A 21,338-nucleotide genomic window follows, 5' to 3' on the forward strand; every position below is an offset into this window, starting at 1 on the left:
GAAATATAAGATCATACAGTATTGATAACCAAAGCAATGATACATATGCGCCAGTAAAGCTTTGTATTGCGAATGAAGATCCCCACTGTTATCACTCCGGCTTTCTGATATTGACCTCCACTCTTTTAACAGTAAGGTCACTGACACTGCCAGACTAGCATCATTGAGTTATTAAATGAGGGTGGAAATTTAGTTACATTTCATAAGTTAGCAGTGTATTTTGTAACTGGACCTTAAACACCAATGGGCTATTATCATAAGCATTTGGGATAATCAGTTGGCAAGTGTTGCTTGTGATTGCAGCAATGTAGAGAAAATGAAAACCAAGTAACAAAATCTGGGTACAATAAGACATTTATCCTGTTTTTGCATAGTCCCATCTCAAAGTATTCACATACAGTGGCTGGCTATCAGTCTGCATAGTTCTGACATTCAGTTGTCTTGCACCCCATAGTCTAGTCTATTTTATGCAATGAGACTTGGTTACTTGAATAGTTAACCTTTTAATAGTAGTTCCTTTGGCTGGTTCAGTAAAGTAAAAAACTGTCCTGTGCTGTTTTCAACATGTCGTCCACTTGCTCATAATCATGGTCGCTGCCCTCATCTGCTTGCACTTCATATTTCGGAGCTGTTGAAAGACAAGTTCATTTTAGGCTTACCGGATAATCTAGGTTTTGTGTGAAGTGGTCACCCAGTGCAAAACCATTTATCTAAACAAAGAATAAAACTACAAATAACAGTAAAATGTTTTATAAAAAGCTACACCAAATGCAGAGCGATGAATGGGATAGTTTTTGGCGTTGACTTCCCTGATGTCATAGCTCACAAGTCATTTCCAATGTAGGACATACTGTACCTTTATTGTTGGGCTTGTGACTTATAGACGTGACGTAAGTGTTTGGCTGAGCCTTTCCTGACTTGATACCTGTCATAGGCTTTCTTGGATTCAGCGGAGGGGCGTCCGTGATAGCCTTCACGACAACAGGAAAATGAAACTACCGTTATATTAGGAAGTGTACATGCTATGTTGAAAAAACAGGAACCACATACTTGCATGGGGCGAGGTTTCTCTGCATAATCAAATAACATTTTCACATGATAACTGATGAGACTACAGTAACATGTGGGGTGTGTTGTGTGTAAATGTTATATAAGACATTGATTGAACAACCCAAGACCCTATTATATGAGGCAGCATTCTAGTCAAATCAAGTCACAGCTTATTCCACTTATTTAAAATGTATTTCACAATATCACAACACACGTTTCCCCAGGTTCTGTGTTGTGGGTATGTGTGTTTATTTCAGGAAATAGCTTCCTGGATTCTAAGAAGCTGATTGGTCGGCCCCATCGCAGATTGGAGCTCTGACCCCTCCCTCTCGTCAGGGGATACAGCTGTCTCTGCAATTACCAACTCCTTCTCCAGCTTGATAAAATCCAGTGTTCCTTAGTTAGAAGAGAGCTTTTTATGTTCTGTGTTGATTGTTGTGGCGGTCAGTAAAGGTTTTGTGGATATTATTTTGTAGCCGCTCCTTCCGAGGTATGTGTATGCCAATAGGATTTTGTGTTTTTGATTATTGAAATTGTTCACTAGGTATTAGTAATTATTTTGTTAAATTTGTTCTTGGGGGGGAGGGGAAGGCACCTTGGGAGTGTTTAGGCAAGAGGCCTGCGGGCATGCATAACCCCTAGTATTGAATCTGTCTATGCACACTAGGTAAGACCTGGGCGGACCACCCCCTGTACTTTGGTTAGCGCGCCAGGTGGTGCTAAAGGTTAGGTAAGTAGTGGAAAGGTAGGAGAGGGAACTAACTTTTACATTCTTTGCTTTGGTTCCGTCCAGCCCCTTTTCCCCACCTTACCGTGTGTAGGAGTAATAAATTCCCTGTAAACTGTATTTTTCTCTGCTTCTGTCATCCTTCCCCGCACCTATGATCACATACTTTTTTCACTCCACGGGGAGTTGAGATGTAGCGGGGTGTTGCGTTCCCTCCAAGAGGCGTGCATAACAACACCTTACAAATACTTTAAAAAAAAAGTTAAAACAGAAACAGCAGACATAGAGACAGTACAGTGACACAAAAAAAAACAAGACAATTTCACAGCTAAGACAATGAATGTGGGGGCTCCAAGGCAGAGTACAAGGGAAATACATGGGATGCAAGACAGTAGGCAGGACATGTAGGACAGTAAACGAGTCCAGCAAGACAGGAGTGACAACAGGAGATGAGCAGCGCTATATCCTGCCTAGAAAGTACATAAGGTCTGAAAGGAAGAGCTTACCGGAGGCAGAGGAGCAGGGGGCCTGTGAGTCTTTTTGCTATCAAGACTTAGACCACTCAACAGGGAAAGGGTGCCACTTTTGGGTGGACGGCAGGGGGTGTCTGGTTGTGAGGGTGAAGGGGTTGCCTTTGAAGACTTTGAGCCTGACGATGGCTTTGATCTTGACGATGGCTTTGGTGGACGTGGTGGTGGGGGCTCATCTGATGCGGTGAGCTTTTGAAATTCGCAATAGAATGAGTCCGTCACCTCTGTAACTGTCTCCAGGTGATATTCTTGGGCCAAAGGCAAGGGGTCGTTCGTAAAGGACAAAGACATGTTAAGCCAGTGAGTGGGTATCTCAAAGCACCTCTCTGGCTTTCCTGGAAGGCTGGCCTGTACCATGGGCTGTATAGTAGTAGCCTCCAGCCTCAGGGATGAGAACCCCACCAGAGGATCTGTCTCCAGCTCTGCGTCACGGCTCGCCACCTTAACGTCCAACGGCAGAGCGAAGGCCTTGCCCAAGTCCTTCAGGCTGTACTTCTTGTTGTCCGTGAGCTTCTCCACAAAGTGGCTCTGCATGTACAGGGGCAAGTGGACCACCTCGCTCTCCTCCTTCTCTTCATCCTCCTCGTCATCGTCCACTTCTTGGAGACGTCTACATACAAGGACCTCCATGGTCTGGTTATTCTTCTCCTGGCTGGTTCTTCCACCGGGCAACTTCACCTTCTCGCAGCGCAGCACCTCCAGCTGCTCGCCCACACTAAGCGCCAGAAACCCCTCCCTGTCCAGCTCCTCACTGTGCTGCGTCACCCTGACCTTGAGAAACAGTGCCCGGGTCGAGGCGACGTACAGCTCGTACACCGACTCAAACTCGCGGGGCCTCCGCCGCAGGCGTCCCCCGTAGCTCTGCGACACTAGGAAGTACTGGCGGGCATTGCGCCCCTTGATACCCGAAGCCAGAACCATGGCTGAGGAGCCACGCTTGTGAAGGACTAGAGGATGGCCCTTGTATAGTTCAGCCAGCCAGGTACAGCGGAACAGAGGCTGGCCCTCATGGTGCTCCAGTATTTCAGCCATGGTGGGGAAGGCCTCGTCTGGCTGGGCAAATACCTCTGGCAGAGTGAGCGGGGTCACAAATGTCCAGTCTTGGGATTGAGTCGTCACGTCGACTACATCCACCTCCAAGCTGGAGGGGAATTTAACTATGTTCTTCCTCACTGTGAGAAAATTTGAGAAATTATGTTGAAGGGTGTAGACCCACACAGTAAAGTACTAAACTTGATGCTGAGCAGAACACAAAAACTAAGCTGTATGTTCAAAATGTACAATCCTGTAGTGCAATGATTTGTGAAAAAGAAATGCAGGCTACAGCTTGCCAATAGCTTTAATGATGTGCTCCTCAGCCAACACTTCTCTCAATTCTAGATTATAACGTGGTAACTCAGTGTTTTTTTCTTTGGCTAAGGAAGTATGCTGTTGGTTGACTCAGAACCAGGTTCTACTCACAGTGCATGATGGCCTGGACCTGGTATATGGGGCTGAAGACTAGCGATCCCCCGTGCTTGGTCTTCTTGCTGAAGCGAAAGCGCCGGCAACAGAGGTGGGGCGAGGATATGATCTCCTGGAGGGTGTAGGTCTGGTCACTCTCACACTCATCGAACTCCCCACGACAGGAGAAGGGGACTAGCACTTCAGCCAATGCCCCCTGCTGGCCTCTGAATTGACAGCGGACGCAGCTCTCCTCACCCCCGTCTTGCTGCTCGATGTACAGCATGGTCACGGCCATCCCGGCGCCGAGGGTGAAATTCTCGAAAGTCAGCTCACATCGGCTGGTGAAGGTGAAGGGAAAGCAGGTGTCCAGGCCTACAGGCCTCAGGCTCACCATCTCCTCCACTGTGCTGTATGGCATCTCCTCTGGAACCAGCTTGAACAGATCTGAGAGGGAGAGTCTGCAATGAGCCCATGAATAACACAGCATTGATCAAGGGATTTTATTAGAATTGATTAAACATATTATCATGGTTAATAAAGAATTGGGGGCTCACTTACATAGAATTACTACAACTGCCATTCTTGGTAGAGTCAATCATCTTTGCTAGGTGGACCAGAGGTTTTTCTATTTCTAGCCCTGGCTAAGCGCATTTGTTGAAAACCGTAAGCCTCACCTGCATGGTTGAGGGGCAGCTGAAACTTCTCATTGTTGCTGATGTCCTCACAGCTGACAGACAGGAGCTCGATGTCGATGACCTTCACCAGGTCCCCCGTGGATAGGCACACCTCGTTTCCCGACAGCTCATAAACAGACCCTATAAAGCATCAACACACCACAATTTCAGCTCTGATGACAATGCCATGCAGCAACATGCACGTACAGTACTTGATTATATTTGTTTTTATCAGAGGTGATTACTCAATAATACTGTCCCATTATAAAGCATGCCTGAACGGATGGAAATAGATCTTAATATATACAGTACACAGTATTAACTTCTCTGTTCTAGGAACATCACTCATGAGACTTTGTACACTCATTTTTTCCCCCCATTTCCTTATTTGTCTGCGGCAACATTTCAAGGTGGTCTATTGACTGACCGTGCATCCATATAACCAAGCATATGATCTATTAACCTTTGAACATGTGATATTACATACACTCCTCTATGTATTTATTTAGACTGAAGCAAAACATTTCATGAGGTGACAGTACAGAATGTCACCTTTTGTTTGAGGGTATTTTCATACATATCTGTTTTACTGTTTAGAAAGGAAAGCACTTTATATATCTAGTCCTCCCATTTGAAGGTGTCATACAGTATTTAGACATTCACTTATATGAGTATTGAAGTACTCAAAAATGCGGTATTTTAATCCCATATTCCTAGCACGCAATGACTACATCAAGCTTGTGTCTCTACAAACTTGTTGGATGCATTTGCCGTTTCTTTTCGTTGTGTTTCGGATGATGTTGTGCCCAATAGAAGTCAAATGAAAGTTTATTGGTCGCCTATACAGTTTTCCAGATGTTATTGCAGGTGTAGTAAAACAGTGCAGCAATATCAAGCAATACAATAACAATACGCACATAATCCGAAAGTAAAATGACAAGGAATTAAGACATCAGAACGATTTTCAGAGTCCGGAATATAAATATATACACAACTGTTCCAAAGTTTGGGGTCACTTAGAAATGAGCCTGTAATCGAACACACAAATGCTGATGCTCCAGATACTAAACTAGTCTAAAGAAGGCCAGGTTTATTTCTTCTTTAATCAGCACAACAGTTTTCAGCTGTGCTAACATAATTGCAAAAGTGTTTTCGAATGATCAATTAGCCTTTTAAAATTATAAACTTGGATTAGCTAACACAACGTGACATTGGAACACAGGAGTGATGGTTACTGATAGTGGGCCTCTGTACGCTGTGGCGTACAGCAGGTCAGCCACCAGGGGGAGACTCGTCGAGGCCTGGTGACAGACGGTGTCGTCCTAGTGGGTCTCGTCCAAGTGGGACGAGATTGTCCGCTGTTTGCAACCCTGTGGGGGCACGAGCTGAGGAAGAAGGTACGAGCCGGCCGAAGACAAGAGCGAGAATGATCCATCGCCTGTGCGGCCCGGAAGCATACGGTTGACCAACCTGTTTCTACAGGTCCGGAGTCGGACCTGGGGAACCTAGGGAGGAAGAGCCCAGCCTCCCCCTCCTCGATTTCGAGGGGCCAGTCGAGACACCCGCGGGGGGCCAACTGAGGGGACAATTCGGGACGGCCAGTGGGAGGATCCTAACTTGAAAGCCGCCACAGCCCAAGTGATAGCGGTGGATGGACAGCTACTTCTGGGGGTGAGTGACTGGTGATACCCCCATTTCCAGATCAAGAATAACCTTTTGTATCAGGTGTCGCGCCAACAGGGGGAACTTCAAGAGGTATTGTTGCTGCCCCGACGGTACGTGGGAACCGTTCTTCAGCTGGCCCACACCCACCTGTTGGGGGTGCACCTGGGAATTTAGAAGACCCAGGAACGGGTTGCCGCCCGGTTCCACTGGCCCAGGATGAGGAGGGCTGTGGAAGACTACTGTCGCAGCTGCCCGGAGTGTCAAATGACTGCCCCAAAGGCCCAGGCGGTGCTGGGCGTGCTCAGACAAGCCGGGTTGACCGCGAACCCCACGAAATGCAAACTAGGTTTCGAGGAGGGCCTTTCCCAATCGGTCGATGAGCTCGTCCACCCTCGGCATGGGGTAGGCATTGAATGAGCTTATTTCGTTCACACACCGGAAATCATTACAGAAGCGGAGGCTACCGTCCGGTTTGGGCACCAACACGATGGGGCTGCACCATGCACTGTGAGACTCTTCAATGACCCCCATCCTCAGCACAGCCTCCACTTCTTGTTTCACAGTCTTCCATCGGGCTTCCGGAATCCGATATGGCCTCTTTCGTACCGTTTCCCCGGGCTGGGTACGGATGTGGTGTTCAATGAGGGTCGTGCGGCCCGGCTTCTCGGAGAACACTGCCGTGTTCCGATCAACAAGCTCCCTGAGCTCTTGCTTCTGGGCCGGGTCGAGGTCCTTCTTGCTCGGGACCACCACTGGTACCGTTGGCGTCCTTGGTCCCGACCATAACACGGCCAAGGCTGTCCTCTTGTGCCACTTCTTCAACAGGTTCACATGGTAAATCTGTTGAGGTTTCCGTCTTTCCGATTGCCGTACGCGTTAATTGACAAGTCCCAGCTTCTCGATCACCTCGTATGGCCCGTGTAATGTTGCCAGGAACTTACTTTCTGCCATGGGGATTAAGACCAACACCCTGTCTCCCACCTGGAATTCTCGGGGCTGGCCTCCCGAATTGTAGACCTGGTCTTGGGCGCGTTGGGCCTTCTCCATATGTTCCCTCATGACTGGCCATACGGCTGTCATCCACTCCCTCATCGTCTCCACGTGCTCTACCACGCTGTGTAATGGGGTCAGTTGGGCTTCCCACACCTCCTGGCGAGGTCCAATAGGTCGCGTGACCTCCTCCCATAGAGGAGTTCGAAAGGGGAAAACCCCGTGGAGGACTGGGGTACTTCTCGGCTTGAGAACATTAGGTGGGGTAGTAGCTGGTCACAGTTTTTCCCGTCCTGCTCGATGACCTTCCGCAGCATTTGCTTGAGCGTTTTATTGAAGCGCTCAACGAGCCCATCCGTCTGCGGGTGAAAAACCGAGGTCCAGATCTGCTTGATCTGCAGGACGGCACACAACTCTTTCATTAGGCGGGACATAATCAGGAAGGTGGGCGGGGAAGGAACAAATTAAATTAACAACTGGTTCTCTCAGGTCAGCCAATCACTAACCTCCCTGGACACAACAGCCATCCCTGATTTAAAAAAAATAAAAAATTACGTTCCCTGCAGCCTCTCCCAGATATCCAGCCCTTGGAGAACAACGTATGTGTGATCAAAACCAACAAAGCCCCTGGCCCCTACAGTGTGCCACAGCAGATCCTATGAGAATTTGCCTGCGAGTTGAGTCAACCCATCAGTGACATCCTCAAAACATAATTCTAGTGAGGTGAATTCCTCTTCCAGTGGAAAGAAGCCACGGTCGTGCTCATCCCCACCAGCTACTGCCTATATCCCTGACACCACAACTATCAAAAGTTCTTGTGACCTTCGCTGCCACCTGGATGAAGGAAGACATAAAACCCAACATAGACCCCAGACAGTTTGGAAGCAGACCCCAAAGACCATTGACTTACGCTCTCGTTAGCGTTTTGGACTATACAAACAGTCATACATCCCATCCACCATAACCACCCTCATCACCACTCACTTCTCCAAGGCATTTGACAAAATCGACCACACCATCGCCATTGAACGGCTGATGCAACTGGATGTCAGGCCTGCCCTCACAGCATGGCTCGTCAGTTTTGTGAACAACACTCTGGCAGGAGCTGAAGGGAGGTGTGGCTCAAGGAACTCCTCTGTGTCCTCTCATCTTCCTTGCAGTCATAGACGGTGCAGCCCGGGATGTTGAGAGTAGGTGGAAGTACGTTGATGATTTCAGTCTGGCCCACACATGCACAATGGGAAAAATCTGCACACCAAAGCAGGCCCTGGACCGCCTTGACTCATTGGTTAAGGCAAGACAAATGTCACTGAACTCTGCCAGGTGCAAGGTCCTATCAGTGGCCCTCACTAGAAATCCACCTGTCCCATGCCCTCTCCAGTTCGAGGGGCAGGGCTGCATAGGAGCTCAAAGTATCTAATAGTGTGAAGATTCTAGGGTTAACGTTACAGAAGGATTTACAATGGGGTAAGCAGGTTGTTACAGTTTTTTTCAAATGCTTTGGTGCATTTTTTACAAGTATGTGGTACATTTTCACAACACTTAGTACAAACTCAAAACAGTGTGGCAGATGACAGGGAGAGGAGAGGGGAGTGGTTATTGAGGGGAGATATATTGCATTCCGCTTTTAATATGATAGTCTTATTTGTTAATATACCTTAAACTATTACTTAACCCAACTGTTCTTATTCGATAATCACTTAACCTTTTTGTAAACCTATAGATTTTAAACTGGTTTGTCTACCATATACAGATTTGGAGAACTACAGAATTCCAATGTATGTTTGTAAAATGTAAACATATAAAGTATGATGTACACTGAGTGTACAAAACATGAAGGAAACCTGCTTTTCCATGATCTAGACTGACCAGGTGAATCCAAGTGAAAGCTATGATCCCTTATTGATGTCACTTGTTAAATCCACTTCGGTGTAAGGAGACAGGTTAAAGAAGGATTTTTAAGCCTTGAGGCAATTGAGACATGGATTGTGTATGTGTGCCATTCAGAGGGTGAATCGGCAAGACAAAATATTGAAATGTCTTTAAACGGGGTATGGTAATAGGTGCTAGGCACACCGGTGTGTGTCAAGAACTGCAATACTGCTGGGTTTTTCACACTCAACAGTTTCCCATATGTATCAAGAACGGTCCGAGGACAGACGCTACGCGCTTCAGCACTGGGCGGTCCCGTTTTGTGAGGTTGTGTGGCCTACCACTCCGCAGCTGAGCCGATGTTGCTCCTACATGTTTCCACTTCACAATGACAGCGTTTACAGTTGACTAGGGCAGAAATTTGACGAACTGACTTGTTGGAAAGGTGGCATCCTATGACGGTGTCACGGAGCTCTTCAGTAAGGCCATTCTACTGCTAATGTTTGTCTTTGGCGATTGCATGGCTGTGTGCTCAATTTTATACACCTGTTAGCAACGGGTATGGCTGAAATAGCCGAATCCACTAATTTGAATTGGTGTCCACATACATTTGTATATATAGTGTATCTTGCATTTTTTGCTATAGGATCAACTGGTTGTTAAAACAACTAAATTGAGAATGTATCATGATGTTGAGTTTTGGTGATTAAACCAATGTTTTCATGATATTTCACAGTAAACTTATATTTTGGCTGAATGGTTGTGTGGTGAAAGATGTTTCCAAACAAAATGAATGTACAATGAAAGGTTTTGAATGTAAGACTGGCTGTGTTAACAAGTGTTTCCAGTTTGGAGTTTTGAAAATAGCAACAAATCGATTGAAAAGCAATGTAAAACTCAATGTTTTATTTTAGCAAAGTTGGAAGATAATGTTTGTAAGAAGGCCATTGTAGGCCAAAATGTAATCTTTTAACTTTGCTAAAATAAAACATAGAGTTTTTAATGGTGAGCTTTTCTTTCTATGATGATCACATTTTTTGGTTGCACCGTTGGTTAAGCGCTCGCCACTTATTTTCACATCAGTCTAGACCTATGTCAGGCTTGGATTCGCAATACCAAAACGATTCATTCACGATTATCCATAATCCTGGTAGCATCCACATTAATATAGAAGTGTTCAGAAACATATGGTACTCTTATTTACAATAAAAGTGACTCCAAAATGACACGATACATCATTTACTATTCATTTCTACTGGGCACAACATAATCTGAAACACAGCCAAAGAAAACTGCAAATGCATGCTAGGACTATTTAATCTAATACTACACCTTTGACTACTTTAATACACATATCTGTTTTACCATTTAGAAATTACAGTATCTAGTCCCTCCATTTGAAGGTGTCGTTATTTGGACAAATGTAATTATATGAAAATACCCTCAGTTGTAAATACGACATTCTGTACTGTTGCCTAATTATGAGACTTTTGTTCTACTTCTGTTTGTGTATGTCAGAATTGAGTATAAAAAAACTGCCACTGACTGTTAATCGGTAAGCTTGTCTGTCTCATTTCAGGCAATGCAAAAATAAGTTTGCCCACACATGGAGTTCATGAAAGAAAGTATGAAAAAGTCCTACCTTGAAAGTATACACCAGAGCAAACCTGTAGAATCCGTGGCAGACAAGTTTGATCCAAGGATGCAATTAATTCTTGCAGGGACATAACTACTTCAGTGCCTGCCATCACTGCAGTGCAGAACCCGATGTTGTGCTGTCTAGGCTCAACTGTGGTTCCATGAGAGGTGCCACTGATCTAACAGTTGAAAGCAACGATTGTATGAGGAAGTAGGCAACCAGATATTTTCAAGTAAAATTAACCCCTGCCCTGTGATACTAGCTTGTGTTGCCAATAAAGATAGGTGAACTTGGCTTTTACTTCTTTATTGTTTGCTTATTTTATGTTTTATGTTTACTATGGAAAATTGATGGTTCCTAGCAGTACAGCATTGCATTGTGGATTTTTTTATTCTATTCATGTTGTTCTCTGTATGTGAATATATATATATTTTTTTATAGATTTCTCATTATCAGCAAACTGCTCCTCAGGAATAATAAACATTATATACCTACACCATAGCAGTCCAAAGGTCTAATTAAAATACATTCTGCAAAATTGTATGGTCTGTGATAAATGGGAAGCTACATGAACATGTACCAAAATTAAATGTGTTTCTGCAACTTCCTACAGTTTTCAGTCTATAAATGACATATAAAACAAGGAGGATGTTGCTCTAGTAGTCTATGTTCTTCTGTCCAGTGGCTTTTCAATAAAAAATAGTCTATTCTATTGACTATTCTTGAAGCTATTCAATCTGATTCAAGTGAATGAGCGATAGTGAAAGCTAGGCATAATAACTGCATGCGTTAGTGCGTGTATGTTCACAGTTCATAGTTGCCATTACATTTCAGTAGGTAACCTTTTTTTCTAGGGTCGAATCAAGTCACTGCCTCATTGCCTGCATCCGTAATGGGTCTTCGACCAAACGACCACCCCTCATCACTGTCAAACGCTCCCTAAAACACTTCCGCGAGCAGGCCTATCTAATCGACCTGGCCGGGGTATCCTGGAATGACATTGACCTCATCCCGTCAGTAGATGATGCCTGGCTATTCTTTAAAAGTGCCTTCCTCACCATCTTAAATAAGCATGCCCCACTCAAAAAATGTTGAACTAGGAATAGATATAGTCCTTGGTTCACTCCAGACCTGTCTGCCCTTGACCAGCACAAAAACATCCTGTGGCGTTCTGCATTAGCATTGAATAGCCCCCGTGATATGTAACTTTCAGGGAAGTTAGGAACCAATAGACACAGGCAGTTAGAAAAGCTAAGGCTAGCTTTTTCAAACAGAAATTTGCATCCTGTAGTACTAACTCAAAAAAGTTCTGGGACACTGTAAAGTCCATGGAGAATAAGAGCACCTCCTCCCAGCTGCCCACTGCTCTGAGGCCAGGAAATACTGTTACCACCGATAAATCCACCATAATTGAGAATTTCAATAAGCATTTCTCTACGGCTGGCCATGCTTTCCACCTGGCTACCCCTACCCCGGTCAACTGCCCGGCACCCTCCACAGCAACCCGACAAAGCCCCCACCATTTCTCCTTCACCCAAATCCAGATAGCTGATGTTCTGAAAGAGCTGCAAAATCTGGACCCATACAAATCAGCCGGGCTAGACAATCTGGACCCTCTCTTTCTAAAATGATCTGCCGAAATTGTTGCAACCCCTATTACTAGCCTGTTCAACCTCTCTTTCGTATTGTCTGAGATTCCCAAAGTTTGGAAAGCTGCCGCGGTCATCCCCCTCTTCAAAAGGGGTGACACTCTAGACCCAAACTGCTACAGACCTATATCTATCCTACCCTGTCTTTCTAAGGTCTTCGAAAGCCAAGTTAACAAACAGATTACGACCATTTAGAATCCCACCGTACCTTCTCTGCTATGCAATCTGGTTTCAGAGCTGGTCATGGGTGCACCTCAGCCACGCTCAAGGTCCTAAACATCATCATAACCGCCATCGATAAGAGACATTACTGTGCAGCCGTATTCATCGACCTGGCCAAGGCTTTCGACTCTGTCAATCACCACATTCTTATTGGCAGACTCGACAGCCTTGGTTTCTCAAATGATTGCCTCGCCTGGTTTACCAACTACTTCCCTGATAGAGTTCAGTGTGTTAAATCGGAGGGCCTGTTGTCCGGACCTCTGGCAGTCTCAATGGGTGTGCCACAGGGTTCAATTCTCGGGCCGACTCTCTTCTCTGTATACATCAATGATGTTGCTCTTGCTGCTGGTGATTCTCTGATCCACCTCTACGCAGATGACACCATTCTGTATACTTCTGGCCCCTCTTTGGACACTGTGTTAACTAACCTCCAGACGAGCTTCAATGCCATACAACTCTCCTTCCGTGGCCTCCAACTGCTCTTAAACGCAAGTAAAACTAAATGCATGCTATTCAATCGATCACTGCCCGCACCTGCTCGCCCGTCCAGCATCACTACTCTGGACGGCTCTGACTTAGAATACGTGGACAACTACAAATACCTGGGTGTCTGGTTAGACTGTAAACTCTCCTTCCAGACTCACATTAAGCATCTCCAATTCAAAATTAAATCTAGAATCGGCTTCCTATATCGCAACAAAGCATCCTTCACTCATGCTGCCAAACATACCCTTGTAAAACTGACCATCCTACCGATCCTCGACTTCGGTGATGTCATCTATAAAATAGCCTCCAACACTCTACTCAACAAACTGGATGCAGTCTATCACAGTGCCATCCGTTTTGTCACCAAAGCCCCATACACTACCCACCATTGCGACCTGTACGCTCTCGTTGGTTTGCCCTCGCTTCATACTCGTCGCCAAACCCACTGGCTACAGGTTATCTACAAGTCTCTGCTAGGTAAAGCCCCGCCTTATCTCAGCTCGCTGGTCACCATAGCAGCACCCACTCGTAGCACGCGCTCCTGCAGGTATATCTCACTGGTCACCCCCAAAGCCAATTCCTCCTTTGGTCAATGACTGAAACGAACTGCAAAAATCTCTGAAGCTGGAGACTCATATCTCCCTCACTAGCTTTAAGCACCAGCTGTCAAAGCAGCTCACAGATCACTGCACCTGTATATAGCCCATCTGTAAACAACCCATCTATCGACCTACCTCATCCCCTACTGTATTTATTTATTTATCTTGCTCCTTTGCACCTCAGTATCTCTACTTGCACATTCATCTTCTGCACTACCATTCCAGTGTTTAATTGCTATATTGTAATTACTTCGCCACCATGGCCTATTTATTGCCTTAACTTACCTCATTTGCACTCACTGTATATAGACTTTTTGTTTTCTTTTGTTCTACTGTATTATTGACTGTATGTTTTGTTTATTCCATGTGTAACTCTGTGTTGTTGTATGTGTCGAATTGCTATGCTTTATCTTGGCCAGGTCGCAGTTGCAAATGAGAACTTTTTCTCAACTAGCCTACCTGGTTAAATAAAGGTCAAATAAAATAAAATAAAAATAAAGTCATTGTAGACAATGGAATGTATTACTTTCTTTTCGTCCATTTGGGCAGAGACAGAGAGATTTGGCTGTCAACAGATTAACCCCCCCCAAAACTACAATTCCCAAACCAAGGGAGCATTTTACCCAGCATTCACCGGGTTTGTGAATGGATAATGCTGCAAGATGGCGACAAATGCAACTGCTACAAACTTACCATCTTTTGATTGTCCAACATGGTGAGAAAATGCATTTACCGAGATATTTACGTTGTACAAAGACATCAAGTGCATGCAGATTCACAAAACAGCATTACTTTTTAATTTATTTTGTAGCTGAAAACGTATGTATTCCTTTTAGCCACGTCTTATTAGCTAACACATGCTAGCTAGCTGATACATTTACATTGAATGGTGTGCATAGGTTTTGGTCCTTCTTTTCAGGGCAGGCAAGCCCCCTCCAGGACTCCATTTGGACGTGATGAAAGGTGACAAAATGGTCGAGGTAAGAGCTTGGGGCTTCACGGGGCAAACATTTGAACTGCCTGTCTGTATTAGCCACACTCAAACAAGGGTAGATATTCTGTATTGTTCCTTAGAATATGGCTAATATCTTGCATAATAGATCATCCATCACGCAACTGATGGGTTTGCTTACATTCTGTACTGACCAACTGTACCAGCTTTATCAAAAGCTGTGATAGAGAACCATATGTGGTCCTACGTGATGTAGTTTACCCATAAATGTCTATAGTCTAGACTGTCTACTTCAATATAGTATTCACAATATACAATATAGTCTACTTCAGTCTGTATACTTCAGTATAGGTAGCTAGGTGTCATGGTGTACTTAACTAAATAAACAAATTGATCAGACATGTGTGCCCCAGATACGGACCCGACTGTCCTCAGCACCAGTGCACACTGGTGTCTGAGTTCTGTGACTGTTGGGTTTTAAAAAAGGTGCTACAGAGACATCAGCCCTGATATTTAAGCTCATGAGTGTGAAGGTGCACTCTTGAGTTATGGCTCAGAGGCACAGTGCTTTAAACTGTTTCTTTCAGCTGGAAAGGATTTCATTCAATGCTATCAGTGTTGTTAGCCTGGGTGTCTGTTTCTAATCTCTTGCCGACTCCTTATGGAATTGTCTTGCTAAAACAGCTTGGCGTGAGAATGAGGGATGAGTTGGCAAGAAAGCAGAATTATATCTGGGACCTGGCTATGATGTTGTGACATGTATTTTCTCATATCTGTTGTTATGATGGTGAATCCTTGTAGAAACTGATCATTGACGAGAAAAAGTACTACTTATTCGGGAGGAACCCGGACATGTGTGACTTCACCATCGACCACCAGTCATGTTCACGCGTGCATGCTGCCCTGGTCTACCACAAGCACCTGAAGAGGGTGTTCCTTATTGATAACAACAGCAGTAAGTGAACTGTCTTGTACATCAGTGTAAAATAGTGTATCTTACTGCAGCTAGTAAAAGGACTCAAAATGTAACCGTTGCCTTGCCTTAGAGGAGTGCACTGTAGAATAAAGGCTATGCAGCTATTATGTTTTGACTTTACTTCACTTTTTATAAATTACATTCCTACATGATATGTGGACTTGAAGGTTGTAAATTACGTTCTCAGCGCATGGTACCTTCCTGGGACACATCCGCCTGGAGCCCAATAAGCCTCAGCAGGTCCCCATAGACTCCACCATGTCGTTTGGAGCGTCCACGCGAGCCTACACCATCCGGGAGAAACCTCAGAGCCAGCAAGGAACCAACGCCGCCACGGGGGACACCAAGGTCGGGGAGGACGAGGAGGGGTCTAAGGGCCTCTTAGGATTACCAGAGGAGGAGACCGAGCTAGAGGTGTGTCTCTGTGTGTCTTGAGTAGTTGTCGACTAGGGCATTTGTCTGGACATGCTGGTAAGGAGGGTGTGTACTATTACCACAGTAGCTATAGATACACTTTGTAAAGGAGGACATGGTGAGTTATCTTTTGTTCCGTCAGTGCCTTTAGTGGGGTTTTTTAGCTCTCGCTGTTTCCAATTCTGTGTGTTTAGACAAGGCTATTCCTATTAAGCACTCGAGTGTATTAACTTTGTTTCACTCCTTTCCGAAACATTCATCCATCCCCTTGTCTGGGCTGTGACAGAACCTGACAGAGTTCAACACGGCCCACAACAAGCGCATCTCCACCCTGACCATCGAGGAGGGCAACCTAGAGATCCAGAGACCCAAGAGGAAGAGGCGGAACTCCAGAGTCACCTTCAACGAGGACGATGAGGTCATCAACCCGGGTAAGCTCATTCTTCAACCCCATTGGCCTTGCACCAGTATCCCAGTGCTGTTGAAGTATTGGTTCTTTATATCTGTAGTTGAAGAAAAAGTGTTTCTGTCCCTGTCTTCATATTTCACAAAGTGTCTGAGAGAGAGTTTTTTTATTTTATGATTTAAAATAAAATATTGATCCTAGTTGAACACTCTTTCTTTGAGATGCTTTGTAAACATGGACCCTGATTTACAGTACCAGTCAAAAGTTTGGACACCTACTCATTCAAGGACATTCTCTCAACCAGCTTCACCTAGAATGCTCTTCCAACAGTCTTGACGTAGTTCCCACATATGCTGAGCACTTGGCTGCTTTTCCTTCACTCTGTGGTTCAACTCATCCCAACTCATCCCAATTGGGTTGGGGTTGGATGATTGTGGAGGCCAGGTCATCTGATGCAATATTCCATCACTCTCCTTCTTGGTCACATAGCCCTCACACAGCCTGGAGGTGTGTTGCCTCATTGTCTTGTTGAAAAACAAATGATAGTCCCAATAAGAGCAAAACGGATAGGATGGCGTCTCGCTGCAGAATTCTAAATATCACTGACAGTGTCACCAGGAAAGCACCCCCACGCCATCACACCTCCTCCGTGCTTCACGGTGGGAACCACACATGCGGAGATCATCCGTTCACCTACTCTGCTTCTCACAAAGCCACGGTGGTTGGAACCGCAGATATCACATTTGGACTCATCAGACCAAAAGTAAGATTTCCACGCGTCTAATGTCCATTGCTCGTGTTTCTTGGCCCAAGCAAGTCTCTTCTTCTTATTGGTGTCCTTTTAGTAGTGGTTTCTTTGCAGCAATTTGACCATGAAGGCCTGATTCACACAGTCTCCTCTGAACAGTTGATGTTGGGATGTGTCTCTTACTTGAACTCTGAAGCATTTATTTGGGCTGCAATTTCTGAGCCTGGTAACTCTAATGAACTTGTCCTCTGCAGCAGAGGTAACTCTGGGTCTTCCTTTCCTGTGGCTGTCCTCATGAGAGCCAGTTTCATCATAGCGCTTGATGGTTTTTGCGACTGCTCTTGAAGAAACGTTCAAAGTTCTTGATATTTTCCGCATTGACTGACCTTCATGTCTTAAAGTAATGGACTGTCGTTTCTCTTTGCTTATTTGAGCTGTTCTTGCCATAAGATGGACTTGGTCTTTCACCAAATAGGGTTCTTCTGTATACTACCCCTACCATGTCACAACACAACTGATTGACTTAAACGCATTAAGAAGGAAAGAAATTCCACAAATGTACTTTTAACAAGGCACACCTGTTAATTGAAATGCATTCCAGGTGACTACCTCATGAAGCTGGTTGAGAGAATGCCAAAAGCTGTCATTTAGGCAAAGGGTGGCTATTTGAAGAGTCTCAAATAGAAAATATTGATTTGATTTAACATATTTTTTGGTTACTACAAAATTCCCTGTTATTTCGTAGTTTTGATTTCTTCACTATTATTCTACAATGCAGAAAACAGTAAAAAAAATAAAGAAAAACCCTGGAAATGAGTAGGTGTCCAGATTTTTGACTGGTACTATAAGTAATTACATAAACTGAGGTTGGGTGAAAATAAGGAAATGTGTGCCAATCTAAAACCTGTTGCATCACTCATGTAATGCATGCGGTAACTCAGTGCTTTTTGAAACCTTACAGAGGACATTGATCCCTCAGTGGGGCGCTTCAGGAACATGGTGCAGACTGCTGTCGTCCCTATAAAGGTAAGCCTGGGTTATGTCCATAGTAAGCCACTAAAGTGCATCTGTTGCATGAGGTGTAAAGATTACATTTTTTTATTTTACCTTTATTTAACTAGGCAACTCGGTTAAGAACAAATTCTTATTTTCAATGTCGGCCTAGGAACAGTGGGTTAACTGCCTTGTTCAGGGGCAGAATGACAGATTTGTACCTTGTCAGCTCGGGGAATTGAACTTGCAACCTTTCGGTTACTAGTCCAATGCTCTAACCACTAGGCTACGCTGCCCCCCCAAAAAAAGAATATATTAAAAAAACATTTTTATACAGTCACGTTTCAATTTAAGGAAGCCTATAATTAAAAAAATTGCAATGATATCCCAGAAACAAACACTATACATAGCCTACAGATGAGTTACTACTCAGTCTTTTTGTCATTTCCACTCTAGAAACAGAAAATGGAGAGGCACGGCTCACTTAGTATGGACGACGTTGTTACGAGGCGCATCCACAACTACACCTTCGGCGGCGGCCTTTACGGGGACCTGCCACCCACCAGCCACGAAGGCCACCCTGCCGGGTCCCCGAGCGGAGCCACTATCCTGGGGGGTCTCCCTCTGCCCTTCCCCAACCCGGCCCCAGAGGTGAACCTGGCCCCGGATGCCCCCCAGCCACCTGTCACCCTCAACCCTGTCCCCGTCACAGGCCCCTATCCCTCCGAGGTCCTCAACGAGCCCCGCAAGAAAAAGTATGCCAAAGAGGCATGGCCAGGCAAGAAGCCCACCCCCTCCCTACTAATCTAACCCTCTCCTTACACTACGGCTCTTTCTCAATTCGTCTTTCCTCTGTTCTTTACCTCCTCTCATGCATTGTAGAAGATCCAAGGTCTCTCCTCTTGGACCTTCTCCAATGTATTTTGAGGCGAGGAGAGGGGACACAAGGAATCCAGGAAAGCCGAATTGGGAAAGAGCCGTTGTAGTGGAGGCAGGGCTGACTCTCAGGGTATGGGCGGAGACATCAGGGACCATGACCCGTTGGAGGCGGATCGATTTTACTTATAAGACTGTTTTGTGGATTTTATAGTTTTGTCAATGTTTTCTACGTTACTTCCTCATTCTCCTAAAGATTATCCGAAAGTCTTCAGTACTACATTCCATGAAGACAGGAACACCACTCCTTCGGGAGATGAATGTTTGATGCGTTTTACAAATGAAGTCATATTAAAAAGGCAGTACTTGGCAGACCAAGTCAGTTGGTCAGGTAAGAGTAACTTGTGGCATAAATCGGTGTCCCTTATTTTACCTATAATTGATAGTCGGGCATCGTGCAGGGAAACAAACACGAAGCGGATGTAACTTAGGAAAACAGACCTTATGTTGGAAACAAACATCATTATGTTCTCATCCAGATTCACATGGATTTATTTTCCATGCTACAGCACCCAATATTACAGCAGGTTTTTAAAGGGCCTGCTCCGCGTTATCATTTTTGCTATGGGAAAAACATTGCGATACTGGTATCACAGCCTAATCGTTATATGGTTGGTCACTGTGGTCACTGAGTTCCATATTACGATCTCCACTTCCTTCTATAAGGTCTTGATATTTGTTTGAAGTCAGTCTTTGGACGTAGTATTTTTTTTGCTCACTGTAAACATGCGTATACAGTGCATTCGGAAAGTATTCAGACCCCTTGAATTTTTTCCACGTTTTGTTACTTTACAGCCTTATTCTGAAATAGATGAGAAAAACAACAATTTCATCCATCTACCCACAATACTCCATGTCGAAGCAAAAACAGTTTTTTAGACATTTTAGCAAAGTTATTAAAAATAGAATGCTGAAATGTCACATTTACATAAGTATTCAGACCCTTTACCCAGTACTTTGTTGAAGCACCTTTGGCAGCGATTACAGCCTCGAGTCTTGGGTATGACGCTACAAGCTTGGCAGACCTTTATTTAGGGAGAGACTTGTCCCGAAGCCACTCCTGCGTTGTCTTGGCTGTGTGCTTAGGGTCGTTGTTCTGTTGGAAGGTGAACCTTCATCCCAGACTGAGGTTCTCAGTGCTCTGGAGCAGGTTTTCTTTAAGGATCTCTCAGTACTTTGCTCCGTTCATCTTTCCCTCGATCCTGACTAGTCTTCCAGTCCCTGCTGCTAAAACGTATCCCCACAGCATGATGCTGACACCACCATGCTTCACCATAGGGATGGTGCCAGGTTTCCTCCAGATGTGACACTTGGCATTCAGGCCAAAGAGTTCATTCTTGGTTTCATCAGACCAGAGAATCTTGTTTCTCATGGTCTGATAGTCTTTAGGTGTCTTTTGGCAAACACTAAGCGGGCTGTCGTGCCTTTTGTGAAGGAGTGGCTTCTCTGTCCATTCTACCATAAAGGCCTGATTGAAGTGCTGCAGAGATGGTTGTCCTTCTGGAAGATTCTCCCATCTCCACAGAAGATCTCTGGAGCTCATTCAGTGACTATTGGGTTCTTGGCCACTTCCCTGACCAAGGCCCTTCTCCCCTGATTGCTCAGTTTGGCCAGGCGGTCAACTCTAAGAAGTCTTTGGTGGTTCCAAACTTCTTCCATTTAAGAATGATGGAGGCCACTGTGTTTTGGGGGACCTTCAATGCTGCAGAATTTATTTGGTGTACTTCCCCAGATCTGTACTTCGGCACAATCCTGTCTCGGATCTCTGCGGATAATTCCTTCGTCCTCATGGCTTGGTTTTAGCTCTGACCTGCACTGTCAACAGTGGGACCTTGTATAGACAGGTGTGTCACTTTCCAAATCATGTCCAATCAATTGAATTTACCACAGGTGGACTCCAAGTTGTAGAAACATCTCAAGGATGATCAATGGGTCCCTGAGCTCAATTTTTAGTCTCATAGCAAAGGGTCTGTATACTTAAGCAAATAAGTTATTTCTATATTTTATATATATATATATAGATTAGCAAAAATTACTTAACTTGTTTTCGCAGAAAAAGTCAAAGGGTCTGAACTTTCTGAATGGACTGTACATTTGTTTTTTAATCTGTTAAATTTGTAATGTGAAAACTGTTTTGTACAAGATGGATTATTATAGGAATTGACAAAAGTCGATCAGAGTTTCTGGAAAAAAAGATATGTCTGTTTTCCTAAAGACTGAATAGGACTATAGGTTTATATTTTTACAGTGCTATCAGGATGAGTGCAGCAAGGAAAGAATTTCATCTATACTTAGTTTACATTCACAATCAATCTCAGTAATTAACAGTTAATAGACTGCGCATATTTAAATATATATTTAAAT

General features: G+C 44.6%; 2 protein-coding genes and 1 non-coding gene across 5 annotated transcripts; 2 read left to right on the forward strand and 1 right to left on the reverse strand.

Annotated features, from left to right (window-relative positions):
• Positions 1 to 336: 336 nt before the first annotated feature.
• LOC106583290 (protein THEMIS2) lies at positions 337 to 10,852 on the reverse strand. 2 transcript variants are annotated; one of them, XM_014167276.2, is made up of 6 exons: positions 10,597 to 10,852; positions 4,428 to 4,568; positions 3,769 to 4,197; positions 2,284 to 3,479; positions 857 to 971; positions 337 to 628 (listed from the first exon to the last, which is right to left on the reverse strand). In XM_014167276.2, the coding sequence occupies exons 1-6, from the start codon at positions 10,700 to 10,702 to the stop codon at positions 528 to 530; spliced, it is 2,088 nt and encodes a 695-aa protein (XP_014022751.1). In that variant the 5' UTR covers positions 10,703 to 10,852; the 3' UTR covers positions 337 to 527. The 2 variants fall into 2 exon arrangements, with proteins under 2 accessions (XP_014022751.1, XP_014022761.1); XM_014167286.2 differs by having other exon boundaries at positions 3,769 to 4,211.
• A 3,259-nt stretch (positions 10,853 to 14,111) lies between these two features.
• On the forward strand, positions 14,112 to 19,309 carry ppp1r8b (protein phosphatase 1, regulatory subunit 8b). 2 transcript variants are annotated; one of them, XM_014167318.2, is made up of 7 exons: positions 14,112 to 14,264; positions 14,469 to 14,529; positions 15,303 to 15,456; positions 15,665 to 15,891; positions 16,178 to 16,322; positions 18,007 to 18,071; positions 18,495 to 19,309. In XM_014167318.2, exons 1-7 carry the CDS (start codon positions 14,212 to 14,214, stop codon positions 18,846 to 18,848), a joined length of 1,059 nt encoding a protein of 352 aa, XP_014022793.1. In that variant the 5' UTR covers positions 14,112 to 14,211; the 3' UTR covers positions 18,849 to 19,309. The 2 variants fall into 2 exon arrangements, with proteins under 2 accessions (XP_014022793.1, XP_014022805.1); XM_014167330.2 differs by having other exon boundaries at positions 14,149 to 14,264; positions 14,449 to 14,529.
• Positions 14,906 to 15,068, forward strand: LOC123739805 (small Cajal body-specific RNA 1). Its single transcript, XR_006767931.1, has one exon.
• Positions 19,310 to 21,338: the final 2,029 nt, after the last annotated feature.

Source organism: Salmo salar, chromosome ssa02 (genome assembly GCF_905237065.1).
Source record: "Salmo salar chromosome ssa02, Ssal_v3.1, whole genome shotgun sequence".
In the NCBI taxonomy this organism is placed as follows: domain Eukaryota; kingdom Metazoa; phylum Chordata; class Actinopteri; order Salmoniformes; family Salmonidae; genus Salmo; species Salmo salar.